The 15,406-nt window shown below is 36.8% G+C and overlaps 1 protein-coding gene across 1 annotated transcript in view; it reads left to right on the forward strand.

The window, feature by feature from the left end:
- gucy1a2 (guanylate cyclase 1, soluble, alpha 2) overlaps positions 1–15,406 on the forward strand; it is a 52,944-nt gene that overhangs the window by 18,249 nt on the left and 19,289 nt on the right. Inside the window, exons 5-6 of the mRNA XM_028464426.1 lie at positions 10,793–11,005; positions 11,912–12,184. Coding sequence (XP_028320227.1) covers positions 10,793–11,005; positions 11,912–12,184 — 486 coding nt within the window. The remainder of the gene's footprint in view (positions 1–10,792; positions 11,006–11,911; positions 12,185–15,406) is intronic.

The following is a 15,406-nucleotide window of genomic DNA, read 5'->3' on the forward strand; positions in this document are numbered from 1 at the left end:
CTATTTGCAAATCGTGTCATACAGAAAGTGATTTTTCAAACTGTACACAATCAAACGAGTCCTACAAAATGGAATTTCTTCCACCAGATGATCATTCTTTGTTCTTTTAAAAACAAAAATTATACATGGTTTTTGGTTGTTTTGTAATTATTTTTTTGTGATACTGAGCATTGTTTCTCTCTGGCTTTAGATTTGGTTCTTCCCGCACTCCGTCCATTAGGGCTCCTCAATTTATCGAAAATCGATTACGATTTTGATTATTACAACCAAAGGATTACAAAAATAATATAATCGAGAAAAAACGATTATTAAAAAAATAAATAAAATAATATATATATTTTTTTTTTATTTAATTTTTTAAAACATGTTTTATTCGCTAAATAAAACAAAACCATAATTTCGAACATCTACAAATAATAAAGCTTGGCACAGACATATTAATACTAACTTTGAGTTGTTTAATCTACGCACATGCAGGCTCCTCCCTTCCGCCCCGCCCCTCTCGAAGCCAAAGCTAGCCTGCAGGCCAACACGAGGAAAGTCTTTGAATTGCTAGAAGTCTTGAAACATGGCAGGAGAAACGCAGCAAAAACACTTGGTAAACAAGTGGCAAGTCAAATTCTCTGATATGGGAACATTTTGGGTTTGATGATGAAGATCTAGAGCAAAGACACATATCGTGCAAGAAGTGTTTTGTTTTGTGCAAAAGTGAACATACTTGATTTTAGCGTTTGAATGATTTTATTTATGTTTACAGGATATATTTTATGTTTTTTTGCACACAAAAAATGAATAATTTTTTGGTCGACAAATAATTGTTTGAATAATCGTGATTTCAATTATGACTAAAATAAATGTGATTATTATTTTTTTCTACAATCGAGCAGCTTTACTGTCCACCATTCATAGTAAACAAGTATGTGACGACGGTCTGGATGCTGATTTTAAATGTTTGTTTTGTGCGTTTCTTGTTACCGGGGCAAAAAGTATGTGGGAAAAAAAATATTGACATTCTCACACAAAAGTTCAACGAGGGAGGGCGACAGGCCAAGGTAAAGAGACAAACTTAACCCTCCCTGTGTGTGTGTGTGTGTGTGTGTGTGTGTGTGTGTGTGTGTGTGTGTGTGTGTGTGTGTGTGTCTTTGCTGAGGGGTATGAGCTTTACAAAAGATATTCAAAGACCTTCTGAAAGGTCACATTTAGTCTCTCTCTGTGTCTGTTAGAGCTTATTATTAGCACAGGAATCTGAAAAAATAGAAGTGTATGAGAAGACAGACAACAACAACAATAATAATAATAATAATAATAATAATAATAATAATAATAATAATAATAATAATAGTCAAATAGGAAACTCCAACAAACATTCCTTTGGACACTCCGCAAAAACTTGAATTGTCACTGAAATCCTATGTTCACCTCAGAAAGACCATGTAAATTCTGCTTGATCTTGATGCTAACCACTAGGTTTGCACTGTAGCTATCAAATATTTAGTAATCAAGTATAATGAATCTTCTATCAATAAATGAAGTACATTAGATAAAATATACTTTTGCTTGATTAAAGGCGCTAAACCTGTAACTTTCACGTCAAGCACCCCTAGTGGCCACAAGCGCCGCAGCACTCTCGCAAAAATCAACAAACATGTCGGTTGGGCCAGCCTCCCTTGTCTTTTGATTGTGTATGCAGACAGTAGTTGACCTGGAACTTCGGGATAAGGATTGGCTCTAAGGGCTGGGGTGCGAAGCGGGGCTGGGCTCATGCTGCGGCTGAAAGAGCAGCCGCCGCCGCCGCCCTCCGTTCCCCGCTGCCGGAGGCCCGGCGCCCAGCCCTCCTCGGACCCGAAATCTCGGCAGCTAAGACCCGAATTCTACCCAAAGTCTCGGCAGCGCCTTTTTAGCCTCTTCAGAAGCAGTTTTAAACTTTTTGCTTGCCTCGGCCATGACCACGAGTCGAACAGGTAGAAAAATACTAGCAAAAGCCTTAGCCCAACAATTTTATCTGAGCCTGTGGTCACGTGACTGCCGTAAAGTGATACTTTCTCCAGGCATTCTCCAGGTCACATGACCTGGCCAAAGACGGTCCGTCTCTTTAAACTTACATAGTCAGTATTTCAAGAGGGAAGCTCTGCTCGGAGGATTGATACTGTCAAGCACTGTATATTGGCCTGAGATCATTTAAAATAACTTATATGGGTCAACTCTTTAGGTCAAAAAGTCCACTGTGTGCCTTTAAGTAATACTCACCAACTTGTTTCCTTTATAATAAAAATTTACATTTATTTATTAAAAACATATTATGTGAAGTAGAAAAAGATTCACAAAAAATTCCTTACATTTACATTTGGTGTCAACCTAAGATGACAAAGGCAGACATTGTCAAAAAAAAGGAAGAAAATTGCAATTAAAATTAGAATGATTTAAAAAAATAAAATAGACATTGCTTCAAGGCTGAGAAATTTCTTAGATAATTTTGTAATCGAGGTAATCGAGAACCGGTGCAGCTCTACTAACCACTTCTCCACTGAGTAGCCCCAAAATCTGTTTTTTATGTACAGAAGTTCAATGCAATTTATGATTCAATGAAATTTAAACATCAATGACCCAATTTTGACTGGTAACTTTGACTGTCTTTGGTCATTTCTACTTCATAAACATTTATTTAACCAGATTTTTGGTTGGTTGTTGGAATCCTGCCCTTTCTTTGTCACTGGTGATTATCCCCTGGGCAAGAATAGCTTGTGATGGCTAGTTGAGTTCAGTTCAGGAAGTGTTGATCTGCAGTGTCATACTAGTTATCTAACCTCCAGAGTTACTGTATAAGATTTTTCAAGGTTTGCTGAGTAAGGCTTGTTTTTTTTTTGTTTTTTGTTTTTTTTGTGCACTTGTGCAATACTTTCCAAGTGAACAAGATAAAATGCTTGCATGATGGTTTATGCCGTGCTTTGAAAATAGCTTCTCATTGTGTCACCCAGTGTTTAAGCATTGACGACAAAGAGAAGAGGAAAAGAAAAAGGGAAAGAAGAAAGCATTACAAGTAATGAATGTGACAGAAATTTCAGGCTTGTTATTGTTGGAACAAAGATAAATGAAACTGACGTTTCACTGTTGACATCTGATATAGACGCGTCAATAAAGCTTGAAAATTAACGATCAGAGCGGAAGAAATTAGCATTTCCCTGTGAGTTCTGCATGGTTGTTTTCCTAATTTGCACCTGACGACATAGCTGATTATATAATGCAAAAATACAAAAACACTTTTCAAAAATGATCTCATTAGTTACAATGCCCTCATTATCATTGACAAGAAGTTCACCATAAAACATTCATGTAGCCCCTTTACAAGTGAACGTCACAGACACACACATTTCCCATAAGGACTGATTTATAAACTGTTTGTTTTGTGACTATGGGGAAGAAAATTGAAGTACCTTGAAAAAAAAAAAAGTCATGCATAGGAAGAACATGCAAATTTTGCACCAAAAGAACACTCAAACCTCCTGCTGCGATGGAGTGATGCTTGTATTTGATGCCTTGATTAATGTTTTAACAGATGAATAGCATTGTCACATGAGATTGAGACATTAGTGACATAATTACCAATTTAAAATTGAATAAAATATTAAAATGTAGATATTCAAGCTTCCCAGGCAAGTTTTTAGGTATCTAGAGTTAAATAAAGACAGCAGACATGAAGTAATACACCCCTAAATTTCAAAAGTATATAAAACTACACCCATACATACTACTTTTATCGTAACATACTAATATATGAAATAATGAATACCTTCGTTCTGATTCTGCTTTTCTTTGGTCTTTCACAATAATCTAATTTTTAAGCAGTTACCTGGGAATTTGATATCGGAGGAATTCACTTACTTGAGTTTTAAAAGATGGGCTCACAGTGGAGTAGTAGCCCTGGGGTGGACACTTCTGTGCGGACTTTGCATGTTCTCCCCATGCTTAGGTGGGTTCTTGCCCATAGTAGTGAATTGGGGTGTGAGCGGTTGTCTGTCTGTGTGTATGTTGTTCTGTGATGGACTGGCGCCCTGTCCAGGGTGCACCCCCACCTAGCGCCCAAAAGAAAGCTAGAGATAGGTGCCAACAGACCCCCGAGACCCTGAAGAAGAGCAAGCAGGTCGGAATGGATGGTTGGAGTCTTAAAAGAGTATACCAACACTAACCAGTACAAGATGAAAGTACAAGTGCAGTTCTGTAATCTCAACTTCAAAGTTGTTGCCCTCTACATGACCTACTGGAAATATTAGGTGTAACGGTGCAGAACAATATCACCAAAGTGTGACTAGACAAGGGCAATGCAGTGTGTGTGTGTGACAGCAAATGAAAAAGATAAGATGACTTACTGACTCTTGGCTGTAACTAGTCAAGCAATGAGAGTTTGTTGACATGCCACATTAAAAAGCGACATATCAGTCTACAATCCATCTCTCCATCAAGTCTCTCTCTTCTGACTCTTTTCCATTTTTCAACTCCATCGCCCCAATGTCCCCCAGCGTTGGTTGCTCTTTCTCACCCTCTCACGCACCTGAATCTCTATGTTACAATAATCCTATTATGTAAAATGCCAACATTACTGTGTGCTGCTGGCTTAAGTCACGCCTGACCCTGTATAAACACAAAATACATAAATATGCTACTGGAATGACTCTATGCTCTAGGATAGGGCTTGGTGATTTTGCCTAAAAAAAATCTCTGATTTAAAAAATCTTTGATTTTTTTTAAAGAAAAATTTGAGTTTCGATTCGATTTTTGATTTTTTTAAAAAAATTTTTAATGCACTTCAAAATGACTGCATACATCAGATATATTGTCAAAAGTACAACTTTATTGTTGTGATTGTCCTCAAGAGTTAAAATGCGTAGAACAATCCCAAAATAAAAACTAAATGAGGATCCGTCATTCAATAATTTCAAGCTTTAACCCAGGTTTAAGCAAAAGTGCAACAGCTACTTCACAGTAGCTTAAATTTTCTGATTAAGAAATCAGATAACTACATAATTTATAACATATAACATTACAATTAAAAGAATAATAAACTCTTCCCTTAGCATCTCAGCATAGTGCGAATAAAAAATTGAACATGCACTCATAAAGCCTACACAAAGGGTAAACACATGTAAACAAAGAGGGGGCTGGCTCACATTGGAATGCGAAAAAGTCCAAAAAAACTGGTGGGAAAAAAATAAATATATTGAAATTACAAATTTTTTTTTTTAACTCGAATTTGCAAAATAATAATCAGATTTATCTACAATGTCGATTAAATTGATTTTTTGCCCAGCCCTACTGTAGGATGAAGAAGAGGTGGCCTCCAATGGCAAATGATACTGTAGTATATGTTACGGCAAAATTTGCGGTTGACCTCATTTGGAGACATGATTTATTGCTCTGGTTGAGTGATGGAGTCCAGGCGAAGCATTGATGATTTTATAAAAAAGGTTTATTATAAAACTAAGTAAAAAAAAGTACAAAGATGGAACAAAGTGGAACAAAAATTAGTGACCGTCCGGCCGGACGTTCGAAGGCAGAGACCCTCTCTGTCTAACAGTTTCAAGCTTAAGCTTTTATACAGATAAAGAAAAGGTCCCAACCCTGAAAGAAAGAAAAGGAGGGAGTCAGATGCTCCCACAGTGGAAATGTTGGAGGATGATGAAGACGTGTATATTATGAGGAAGATTGGGCGCCACTCTTATCAATCCTTGATAGTGTGTGCGTTCGTGTATATCTGCATGTGAGTTTGAGTTTTGGCCTTCAGCAGAGACTCTGTGTTGTATGAGTACAATACGATCTGTACTGTTTAATCTAACATGATTCAGCTGTTCAAAGAGTAATGGAGTCATCATGTATTAAAACATGACAAATTGTAAACATGAACATACATTTGACGATATGATGATGAATATAAAAATTGCCATAACATATAAAAGACAAAATAAGGGCTAATCTATACCAGTGATTGGCAACTATCTGCATGTGATCAGGACAGAGGGCTGGTAGCAGCGCGTCACCCGGCGCTCAGCAGCGGCAGGTGTCGGCCAAGCCTCACTTCTCAGCTGATGTTCACAGATTCCAATGAATATTTCCTAAATGATTTCATTAGGTTTAACACATACAGTAGCAAAATTTATATTTCACTGTGTAGTAGAACGCACTTATGTTTGAAAGGCAGGTGTTCACTGTTAGCGTTACGTAGAACTGCTGTTGGCGTGAATGAGGGAGATCGTTACTGCTTAAGTCAACATTCTTGAATGAATGAATGTAAAAATGCAAACATTGTTGTTGTTGTTTCTTACACTGGGATTGAACACATTGGAAAAAACTATTGTATACACTATTAAAACAGTGTAGCTGTACATTTGTATGTATCCCATTCTCTTTCAATCATCGCTGTACATTTTAATGATATCAGTTCTTTCTCTCTCTCTTTAATCTTAATCCATATACTTACACGTCATTAAATTATATGTCACTGTATGAATGGGTTCCTTCTCCTTAACATTTTGCATGACTTTACCCTCCCAGGTTGTTAGTGTCTCTTCTATATAATGGCTCCTTCAGGCCTGAACCCCTTTGCTTCTTCATGACCTTTGCTACAGCGATCTCATCTGCTTCTTTTTTCCTGCTCTGCGCTGCTGTGACAGAGATTCAGGCAGAACTAGAGGACAGTGCTGAGTTAAAGAGAGACACAAGTAGGCCAACACAGCTGCCTCCAGGGATGTGTTCGCGTACGTGTTTGTGTGTACGTGTGCGTGCGTATGGGAGTGGAAAAAAAGGGCAGATGCAAAGTGTAAGACTTTATAATTAGACCTACTGTACATAAGACACAATATCAGGTGTGAAATAAATGAAACAGCTTTCATTGTGTAACCCTACTGCACTGAAACAGTGAGGAGGAAACTAGAATTACAGTATATATGAATATTAATGGATTTCGCAGTGTTCTGCTTACAGGTTTTAGAGTTCAGAGCGTTTTTCATGTCGTGGCCTGAGCTGTAATTTGGAGGTTTGAACAACTTGGCATTTTTGTGAGTTAGTACTTTTTTTGTAGTAAATTCAATAATGCTAATACAAGGCCTAAGTACAGAGTATTTGGAATAAAACGGTTTTGTGTGAAAAAGTATATGTAACATCTTTTGACCTTTTTCCACGTTATTCCAATAACTGAAGTCCACAGTTACTCGTGAACTTTGCCCACCTTGTGTTGGTCCCCATCAGCCACTGAAGCTGACCATGTTGATGGTGGCTCCACGGAAGCGATGCAGTCGGGTCACGGATTGTGTCAACATGGCGGCGAGCATGTCTGACAAAATGGCAGTTTTTTTTTTTTTTTTTTTTAACTCTCGGCTGCTCTAAAAGGACTTTTAAAGAAAAGAACTCAACAAAACCTCTAGTGTTATTCATGTTCTTTTGATAGAGCTTGCAATTGAAATTCACTACAGGTACCCTTTAAAAAACAACTGCGGTTAATATTTGCGCTAACCCATGTCCATGTTATTCATGCAAAGGTAGTACACAAGCAAGTTGATACCTGAGGCAGCATGTTAATGTACACTCCTAATAGAACATTATGTACAGTTTTCTGTATGTGTTGTCTCTATAAACGCACAGTGGATCATCTATTCATTCATTAGCTGTTTGTTTTAGCTCCATCACAGCAAGAGATGGGCATGTGTTGAACTTAGACCCTATGGGTTTTGGGCTGCATATGTGTGCTTATGTTTGCATGCATGTTTATATGTATATTCAAAAAAAAAACAGACAGTCAGATGCTTCCTGTTGGATGTGCGGGGTAAGCACAGTGTGTGCATATGTGTGTGTAGATGTAGACAGTATGTATTATGCAGACCTAGGAGAGGAGAGCCGTGTGCTATAAATAAAACAGGGCTGCAGTGTGCTCGCTGGCGGAATAATCTATCTGACACTATGGAGAAAGAGAGAAAGAAGGGAAGAGTCAGGGAGAAGAAGATGAATAGAGAAATAAAAGCAGGAATTAAGGACAGGTGGAGATGGAATGTAAAACAAAACAAAAAAAAAAAAAAAGCGAGGGAACGAGGAAGAGTGGGAGGAAAGGAATAAAAAGTGACCTAACATCAGCACCTCCAGCTGAGATAATTTGCAGTATTAGCCATGTAAAAAAAAAAAAAAGCAGCCACACATTTCCCACAGAACTCTTTATTCACACTCTGCTCTGCTCTGTTCAGAGGGACAATATTTTTTATTGACTTTTAACAAACCCTTCTCTTGTTATAATGGTCTCAACTAAGCATATAGACTATATACAGTATCATCATCATACTCTTTAAAGAGCCCTTATGTATACTGTATATGGTTATGTTACCTACGTTATGTTACCTACGCCATAGGTCTAGATTCGGGTGTTAAAACCAACCAGCAAGCTGGACCAAATCAGGTGAAAAATAAGTGACAAAGTATGAAATATCTATGAAATAAAGTTTCATTAGAAAAAGGCTCAGCATATTTTAAATCCTTAGATGAAGTTATCGTCTCCTTAAGCTTTGGTTTATCTTTACTAGTAATATTCCCACATGCACTGTTCCTGTTTTTTTCTAAATCTTGTTACAGTAGCGACTCACGAGGCGAGAGATCAGGTCTTGCGTGCCCACGTGTAATTGGTTCACAGTGAGCTTGTTGATGCATTCCACAAAGTGCCTCTTATTACTGCCACATGATTGTTGTTATTGCTAACAAATCCTTTTGAACCAACCCCCACAAATGTAATCTAAGTGCTTCCTGGATTAAAACCTTTGGTGGTTTTTCACCTTTTGGGAAGTCTTTGTTCGCCAAATCATTGATGTTATGATGGCGCCCAGACTTTGCCATCATTATCTCGGTCACCAGTTCAACCAAACTAACCATAACTGGCTCCTGTTATGAATAATTAAAAGTGATCTGATGCAGTTGTGTTTATAACTTCTGATTTTGTGGTAATGTGTAGAGTTTTGTGCTGCAGATCCTGATAAGTTGTACACAACTGATCATTTCAGTAGCTCATCTTATTGAGCAAGTTATTGGTCCCTACAGGTCCTGTTAAGTCGATGTATTGATTTATTTTCTTTTTTTTTTAAAATTCTTTATTTATGAAAGGTTCAAGGGCATTTCACACATTAACGGTCATGTTTACACATTAGAAAAAAACCCCAGCAAATAATAAATAATAAGATAATTATCTCTCCATAGACCCCTTTCCCTTTTTTTTTCATTTTTGTGTCTTGTGCTTTAATAACTATTTACAACCATAACTGAGGACTATGTACACGTAATATACAAATAATAGGGCTGGGCAAAAAAAAAAAAATGTCATTGATTTATCAAATTTGTAGATAAATCCTTCCTTTCCATCCTTGTGGGTTAACGTAGCGCGATGTGAGCCAGCCCCCTCTTTGTTTACATGTGTTCACCCTATGAGTAGGCTATATGTGTGTCAAAGGCATGTTTCATTTTTTATTCACACTATACTGAGATGCTGAGGGAAGAGTTTATTATTTTTTTAATTGTAATGTTATATATTATAAAATATGTAGTTATCTGATTTCTTAATCAGAAGATTTAAGCTTGAATAGATACGTGTTGAAGTGCCCTGAGTAGAAGTTCACCTTTCCAAAGAATAATGTTTGAAAATTGAAAGGTATCTTCATATTAAATATGCTCTCAATCTTATTGTGAGGAAGTGACCAAAAAATCTTAAATGGTGGGCATTCCCAAAAAATACGGTGATCATTAGCATCCTGACTCTCACACTGTTTCCTTCATTTTGAGTCTTTTCCTGAGAAGGATTTGTGTTTTGGAGTAATACAATATCTAACGGAACATTTCCTAGCAAATTCTCTCCATGTGAATGAGATGACACATTTCCATAGAGATCCACAATACTTCCCATTCGTCCTTTGAACGATGTATTGATTTCTGTTCCTCAAATCACTTTTGACTATAGATTTAAAGATTAATCGTGAGGCAGTTAAAAATCGATTCAAAGGTGTCACGGTTCACATCGATACTCTGAAATTGAATCGCAGTACTTTTTTAAATGTACTTTATTTTTTATTTTTTAACAGCAGAGGGCGCTATCTATTTAGAATTTGAAATTCAGGACGCACCACCGTGTTTTAAATCAGAAGTGTGGAAGCATTTTGGCTTTCGCAAGACAATATAAAAGAAGTGAGAAAGAAAGAATATATGAAATCCAAGGTAAGAGGAGCACAGAGAGGAATGGGAGAAACAAGAGAGAGAGAGAGAATGAAAGCCATAGTTTGTTTATGTATAATATTTCTTTGATATGGGATTTGTTTTAAAATCCAATTGTTAAAACACATTTTCAGTTGCACTTTTAAAAAGAAAAGTAACTCCATTGCATTGTTTTGCATAGTTTATCAAGGGAGTCTTTGAAATAGTACATCATTTGTCTACAGTCTTATCGTGAATCGAATCGCATTGGGAGATGAGCGAATCGTTGCATCCCTACTTTTGAGTGTAACCACTGCAAATCGGAAGTCCTGCAGTTTTAGGGCTGATCTGAACCCATTGTCTGGTCAATGATGTTTAACCAGACAATGGTCTGTTTTCCTTTGACACACTTTTAGGAACAAAATGTACATGAAAGACTAAAAGTACCATAGCCAATCAGAAGATGGAATGCTTGTGCGTTTGTAGTCAATTCAAAATTAGACAAACTAAGTTTTGCTGCAAATATCTATTAAATTAGGATATGCTATTAAAAGACGACGTCTTTATTCTCATCTTCTTTTCTCTGCAGGTGATGGAGTTGAAGGGCCAAATGATCCATGTGCCTGAGTCCTGCTCCCTGATGTTTCTGGGCTCTCCACGTGTTGATAAACTGGAGGAGCTGATGGGCAGGGGCCTCCATTTGTCTGATATTCCCATCCATGACGCCACCCGGGATGTCATCCTGGTAGGGGAGCAAGCCAAAGCTCAGGATGGCCTGAAGAAAAGAATGGACAAGCTGAAGGTAAGAGCACTCACTTCTTAGATCTAGTCAATCATTGACTAGTTTGCAGGTCACAAATGATCTATGACGATGGATCAATGATGGTCTTTCATGATCTAAAAAGAACCAAACTAATGATATCATTCCCCATATTTACACCTGATTTTATTTGTCTTTGCCATAGTGATTAGATGATTCAATCCTAAATCAAACTAATAACCTGCTTTAGCTTTTCATCAATATACAGCCTATAACATAGATGCAGTGTTTATTATTTTGATTGTTTGACCTGGTTTAAATGGTCTTTGGTCTAATATACAATTCCAGTTTACCATTAACAGGTTGCCAGTCAGTCATGGGGTATCATGCACATTCACTTTTTATATTTAACCTGCAGCACCTGAATAAATTCCATGCACACACGGGGGAGAACCAATAATCAGTTGTAGAAGCATCAAGGCTACCACTGCTCCACCAAATGGCCAGAATTTAATGTTTATGATTTAAATACAGTATTACAATCACAAATGGCTGTGACTATATGAATAATTTGAATAAAAAAAGATTGATTGAGAAGTTAGTCAAACTTTGAACACTGTCACTGTGGAGAAATAGCAAAAACATTCATGAAGTGATAGCAATACCAAATCTTACACAGCCGACTTGTTTGCAAAATGGTGCAGCGCCGCATCACTTAGAATCGGCATTATGGAGCGTAGCCACAAACAATGAAATACATTTTCACATAAACAGAGTCTAAAATATGCAACATGCAAAAATATTTGCATACACCAATGGTTTTAATTTGGTGCAGTACTCCCACTCCGAGCTTTGCTGTCATCAGCACCTTCATCAAAGCAACGCAAGCAGAACAAAACAGCTTAATCTCTCCCTCTCTCTCCCCCCTTTCTCTATCTCTTCATTCAGGCCACGTTAGAGCGCACTCATCAGGCTCTGGAGGAGGAAAAGAGAAGAACCGTGGATCTTCTTTATTCCATATTTCCTGGCAATGTGGCACAGAAGCTGTGGCAGGGTCAGCCGGTGCCTGCTCGCAAATTCGATGATGTCACCATGCTTTTTTCGGACATTGTGGGTTTTACTGCTGTATGTGCCCAGTGCACGCCCATGCAGGTCATCTCCATGTTGAATGAACTTTACACCCGGTTCGATTACCAGTGTGGCATCCTGGATGTTTATAAGGTCAGTTATGTTGATGAGCATGTGTGATCACTTTGTAATGTGTGTACCAGCCATTACAATGACTTTTATAATGTTTTTTTTTGATACATTGAAACTTTAGACATAGCTGTGGAGGATATAATAAAAAGAGCACTCAGAGAGCACAAACCTCTCAGAAGTGCCAAATATCCTCTTTGCCAGATATTGGCAGTTATCTGCATCAGTGATCCTGATCATAGAACCATGATCATTCAAACTTTAAAGGCCTGTATGAAATGCTTATCCCCATTAATAACGATACAGTAGGTCCAAATGTATGGACACAGTAATTGAGGACCCAACCTGACATAACTGAGTCAAATTTCATAAAGATCGGTCAATTACGAATCATACATTTTTGAATTTACGCTAAAAATGAGAGGTAGGGATGTTTTTTTTAAATTTGAAACTGATCCAGAATCAGTATATTGATCTGGATGCCCGCCAAAATTCAATTGAATCTTCCATTGTGTGAAGTCTATCTTTGGTTAAAATTTTGTCAAGATTTTCTCTCCAATTTACTCTTAAGAGTAGCCTTTTACTTTCTCTGCACTCTTTATCACTAACCTTTGCAATTTGTCCATTGTTATGATAGCTTTTGGTAAGAAGCTGAGGCCTAAAGGTCAAACAGATGACAACCTTGGTGGTGAAAGTCCTTCACAGTAGAATTTGCTCTAATAGATCAGGTTTCATCATTTTCTAAATGGCCTATGTCAGAAGTGGGCAACTTTTATCACAGCAGGGCCACAAAAAAGTGATTTTCTGGTCTGAGGGCCACATTATCAACATTCATGTCAGCATTTAGAATAATGACCAATCTGTGCATTAATACAGAGAAAGACAATACGTTTGTGTTGTCATTTCAATGTGTTTTTGGTGTACAATATTGTTTTGTTTTGTTTTTTGTGGTCGTTTTGTGTAATTCTTTGTCTAAATTAGCATTTTTCTGTCGTTGTCTCGTGTGTTTTTACTGTCGTTTTCTGTGTGTTTTTGAAGTAATTTAGCGTGTTTTCTAGGGGTGAGTATTGGCAAGGATGTTGCAATACGATACGTATCACGATACTTGGGGCGCGATACGATATTATTGCGATACATCATGATATTCTACCCAGTTAATATCAAAATTAAACGTAGAGATGAAAAATGAAGTTGTTGTATGTGTTCATCAGATGATATTGATTATTCAGAGGACAAATTGAGTCTAAACTATTTGCTCAAAACATCCCATTTATTATTTATTATGCAGTGTTACACACTACCATCAAAAAATCAAGTGCATCAAGTAACCATTGCAACATATTGAAAGCATTGTAACCACTGAAATACTGCACAAAAACACAAAAATATTGATTAAAAAAAAAAAATAAATATATATATATTTTTTAAAAAAAAATTGATTTTTTAAAATAATAAAATTGATTCAAAATCGGCACTCAAAAAATCGCGATGTATCATGAAATCGATTTTTTTTCACACCCCTGGTATTTTCCTCTTATTTCATAATTTTTGTTGTTTTGTGTGTTATGAGCCAATTTGTGTATTTTTGTTGCTATTTTGTGATTTTGGAGACATTTTTGTGTATTCATAAGGTTTTTTTGTTGTTGTTGTTTTTGCCGTTGTGTGTTTTTGACATTTTGTGTATTTATGTTGTCTAGTGTACACAGTATTTCTGGTAACTTTGTTTGTGATTTTAACTCATTTTATGTATTTACTTCTCAAAATTGGAGCAAGGGACGCATGTGGCCCCAGGCCACCAGTTGTCTGGCCTATGTTAATGATTTTTTGGTAATCTGAAGAGCTAATGGTTTAGCACGCTATCTGTATGTTTGAGTGCTTTCCATACATTGTGGGGGGAAAAAAGCCTTCTCTAAATATATTATGATATTTTCTGTGCAAACCTTTTTCAGCCAGACCTCTCTCTGTCTATTTGTATTGTGTGTGTGCGTGTATGTGTGTGTGTGTGCGTGTATGTCTGTGTGTAGTTGTGTCATGGAAAATGTAACTGATTAATAGCCTGTCAGGGAGAGCTTCACAAAGATGTGTCAATATTGCCCATCTGACGGCCTGGTTACTGTCGTCACTGTGTCGTTTTAGAGTCTTCTTTTTTTCCCCCTTTTCTTCTTTTACACAATTCTCGCTTTTGTTTTATTCTTTGCAGTCTTTAGTTCCTCCACTGCTATCATCCCTCAGCCCTACCTCACAGCATCCGTCTGTGTGACAAGATACACTCATAAAAGCATTGTTTGTCTGCTCAGTCTTGTGGATATGACTCATCAAATTTATTAAGGAAAAATATTATAGAGAGATTTTTTAAAAAAATGGAGACTGTCTCAATGCAAGAGAGTTTATAAGCAGAGCTGTGGAAGAGTTGGTGTGTGTGAGAAAGCAGGAGTAAAAAAACATGCTAAGAAGACTGAATCAGTATGTGGACATTGTCATGGTTACGGCTGGGGAAAGGATTTGGCTTGTGACAGAGTTTAATGAGAGCAGTTACTCTCGCTAGTTTTTTTTTTTTAAATCTCTTCTTCTGCTTTGAATAACAGTCTGTGTCAGCCGTCATGACACCCAACTCAACGCCTTCATATTGAGTTATCATGTGAATGTGATACCCTGCTTTTCTTTTTTTTTTTTTTGTGAATGTGACTTGAATCTTGAGTTGTTACTACTAAACACTCAGTATAGTTGTTAATTATACCGTAGTAGCAAAGCAAGGAAAAACCGCCTAACCCTAACCCTATATATATATATATATATAAAAATATATATATTTAATATATTATATTTAATATTGTATTATAGTCATTATACTATATTTATTACAGATGTATATCATTAAGTATTCTCCACAACAATTCTATAGAAAAACAGGTTCATGTTCAGGATAAGTGTGACAGGGCCAACCCTGCACTAGTACTGACTGATATTTTTTATGTTTATTTGTTCTTGGCTGTCTTCCAACATATACAATTCAATACAAAAAAATAAACATTTATTTTAACAGCCAAAAATGGAATGAGCTGAAGCAATAACTCCTCATTGGAGCCCATCCCCAAACAGCATTATGTAAAAAACAATAGAAACAACTCAATAACGGCGCTATTCATCAACTTATACAAACAAAAAAACAGATACTGCACCCCCCATCCCCTCCCATGCTCACTCAAAAATAAAAAATAATAATAATTTAAAAAAAAAAAAGAGAAA

The sequence above is a fragment of the Gouania willdenowi genome, chromosome 13, assembly GCF_900634775.1.
Source record: "Gouania willdenowi chromosome 13, fGouWil2.1, whole genome shotgun sequence".
Classification (NCBI taxonomy): Eukaryota; Metazoa; Chordata; class Actinopteri; order Blenniiformes; family Gobiesocidae; genus Gouania; species Gouania willdenowi.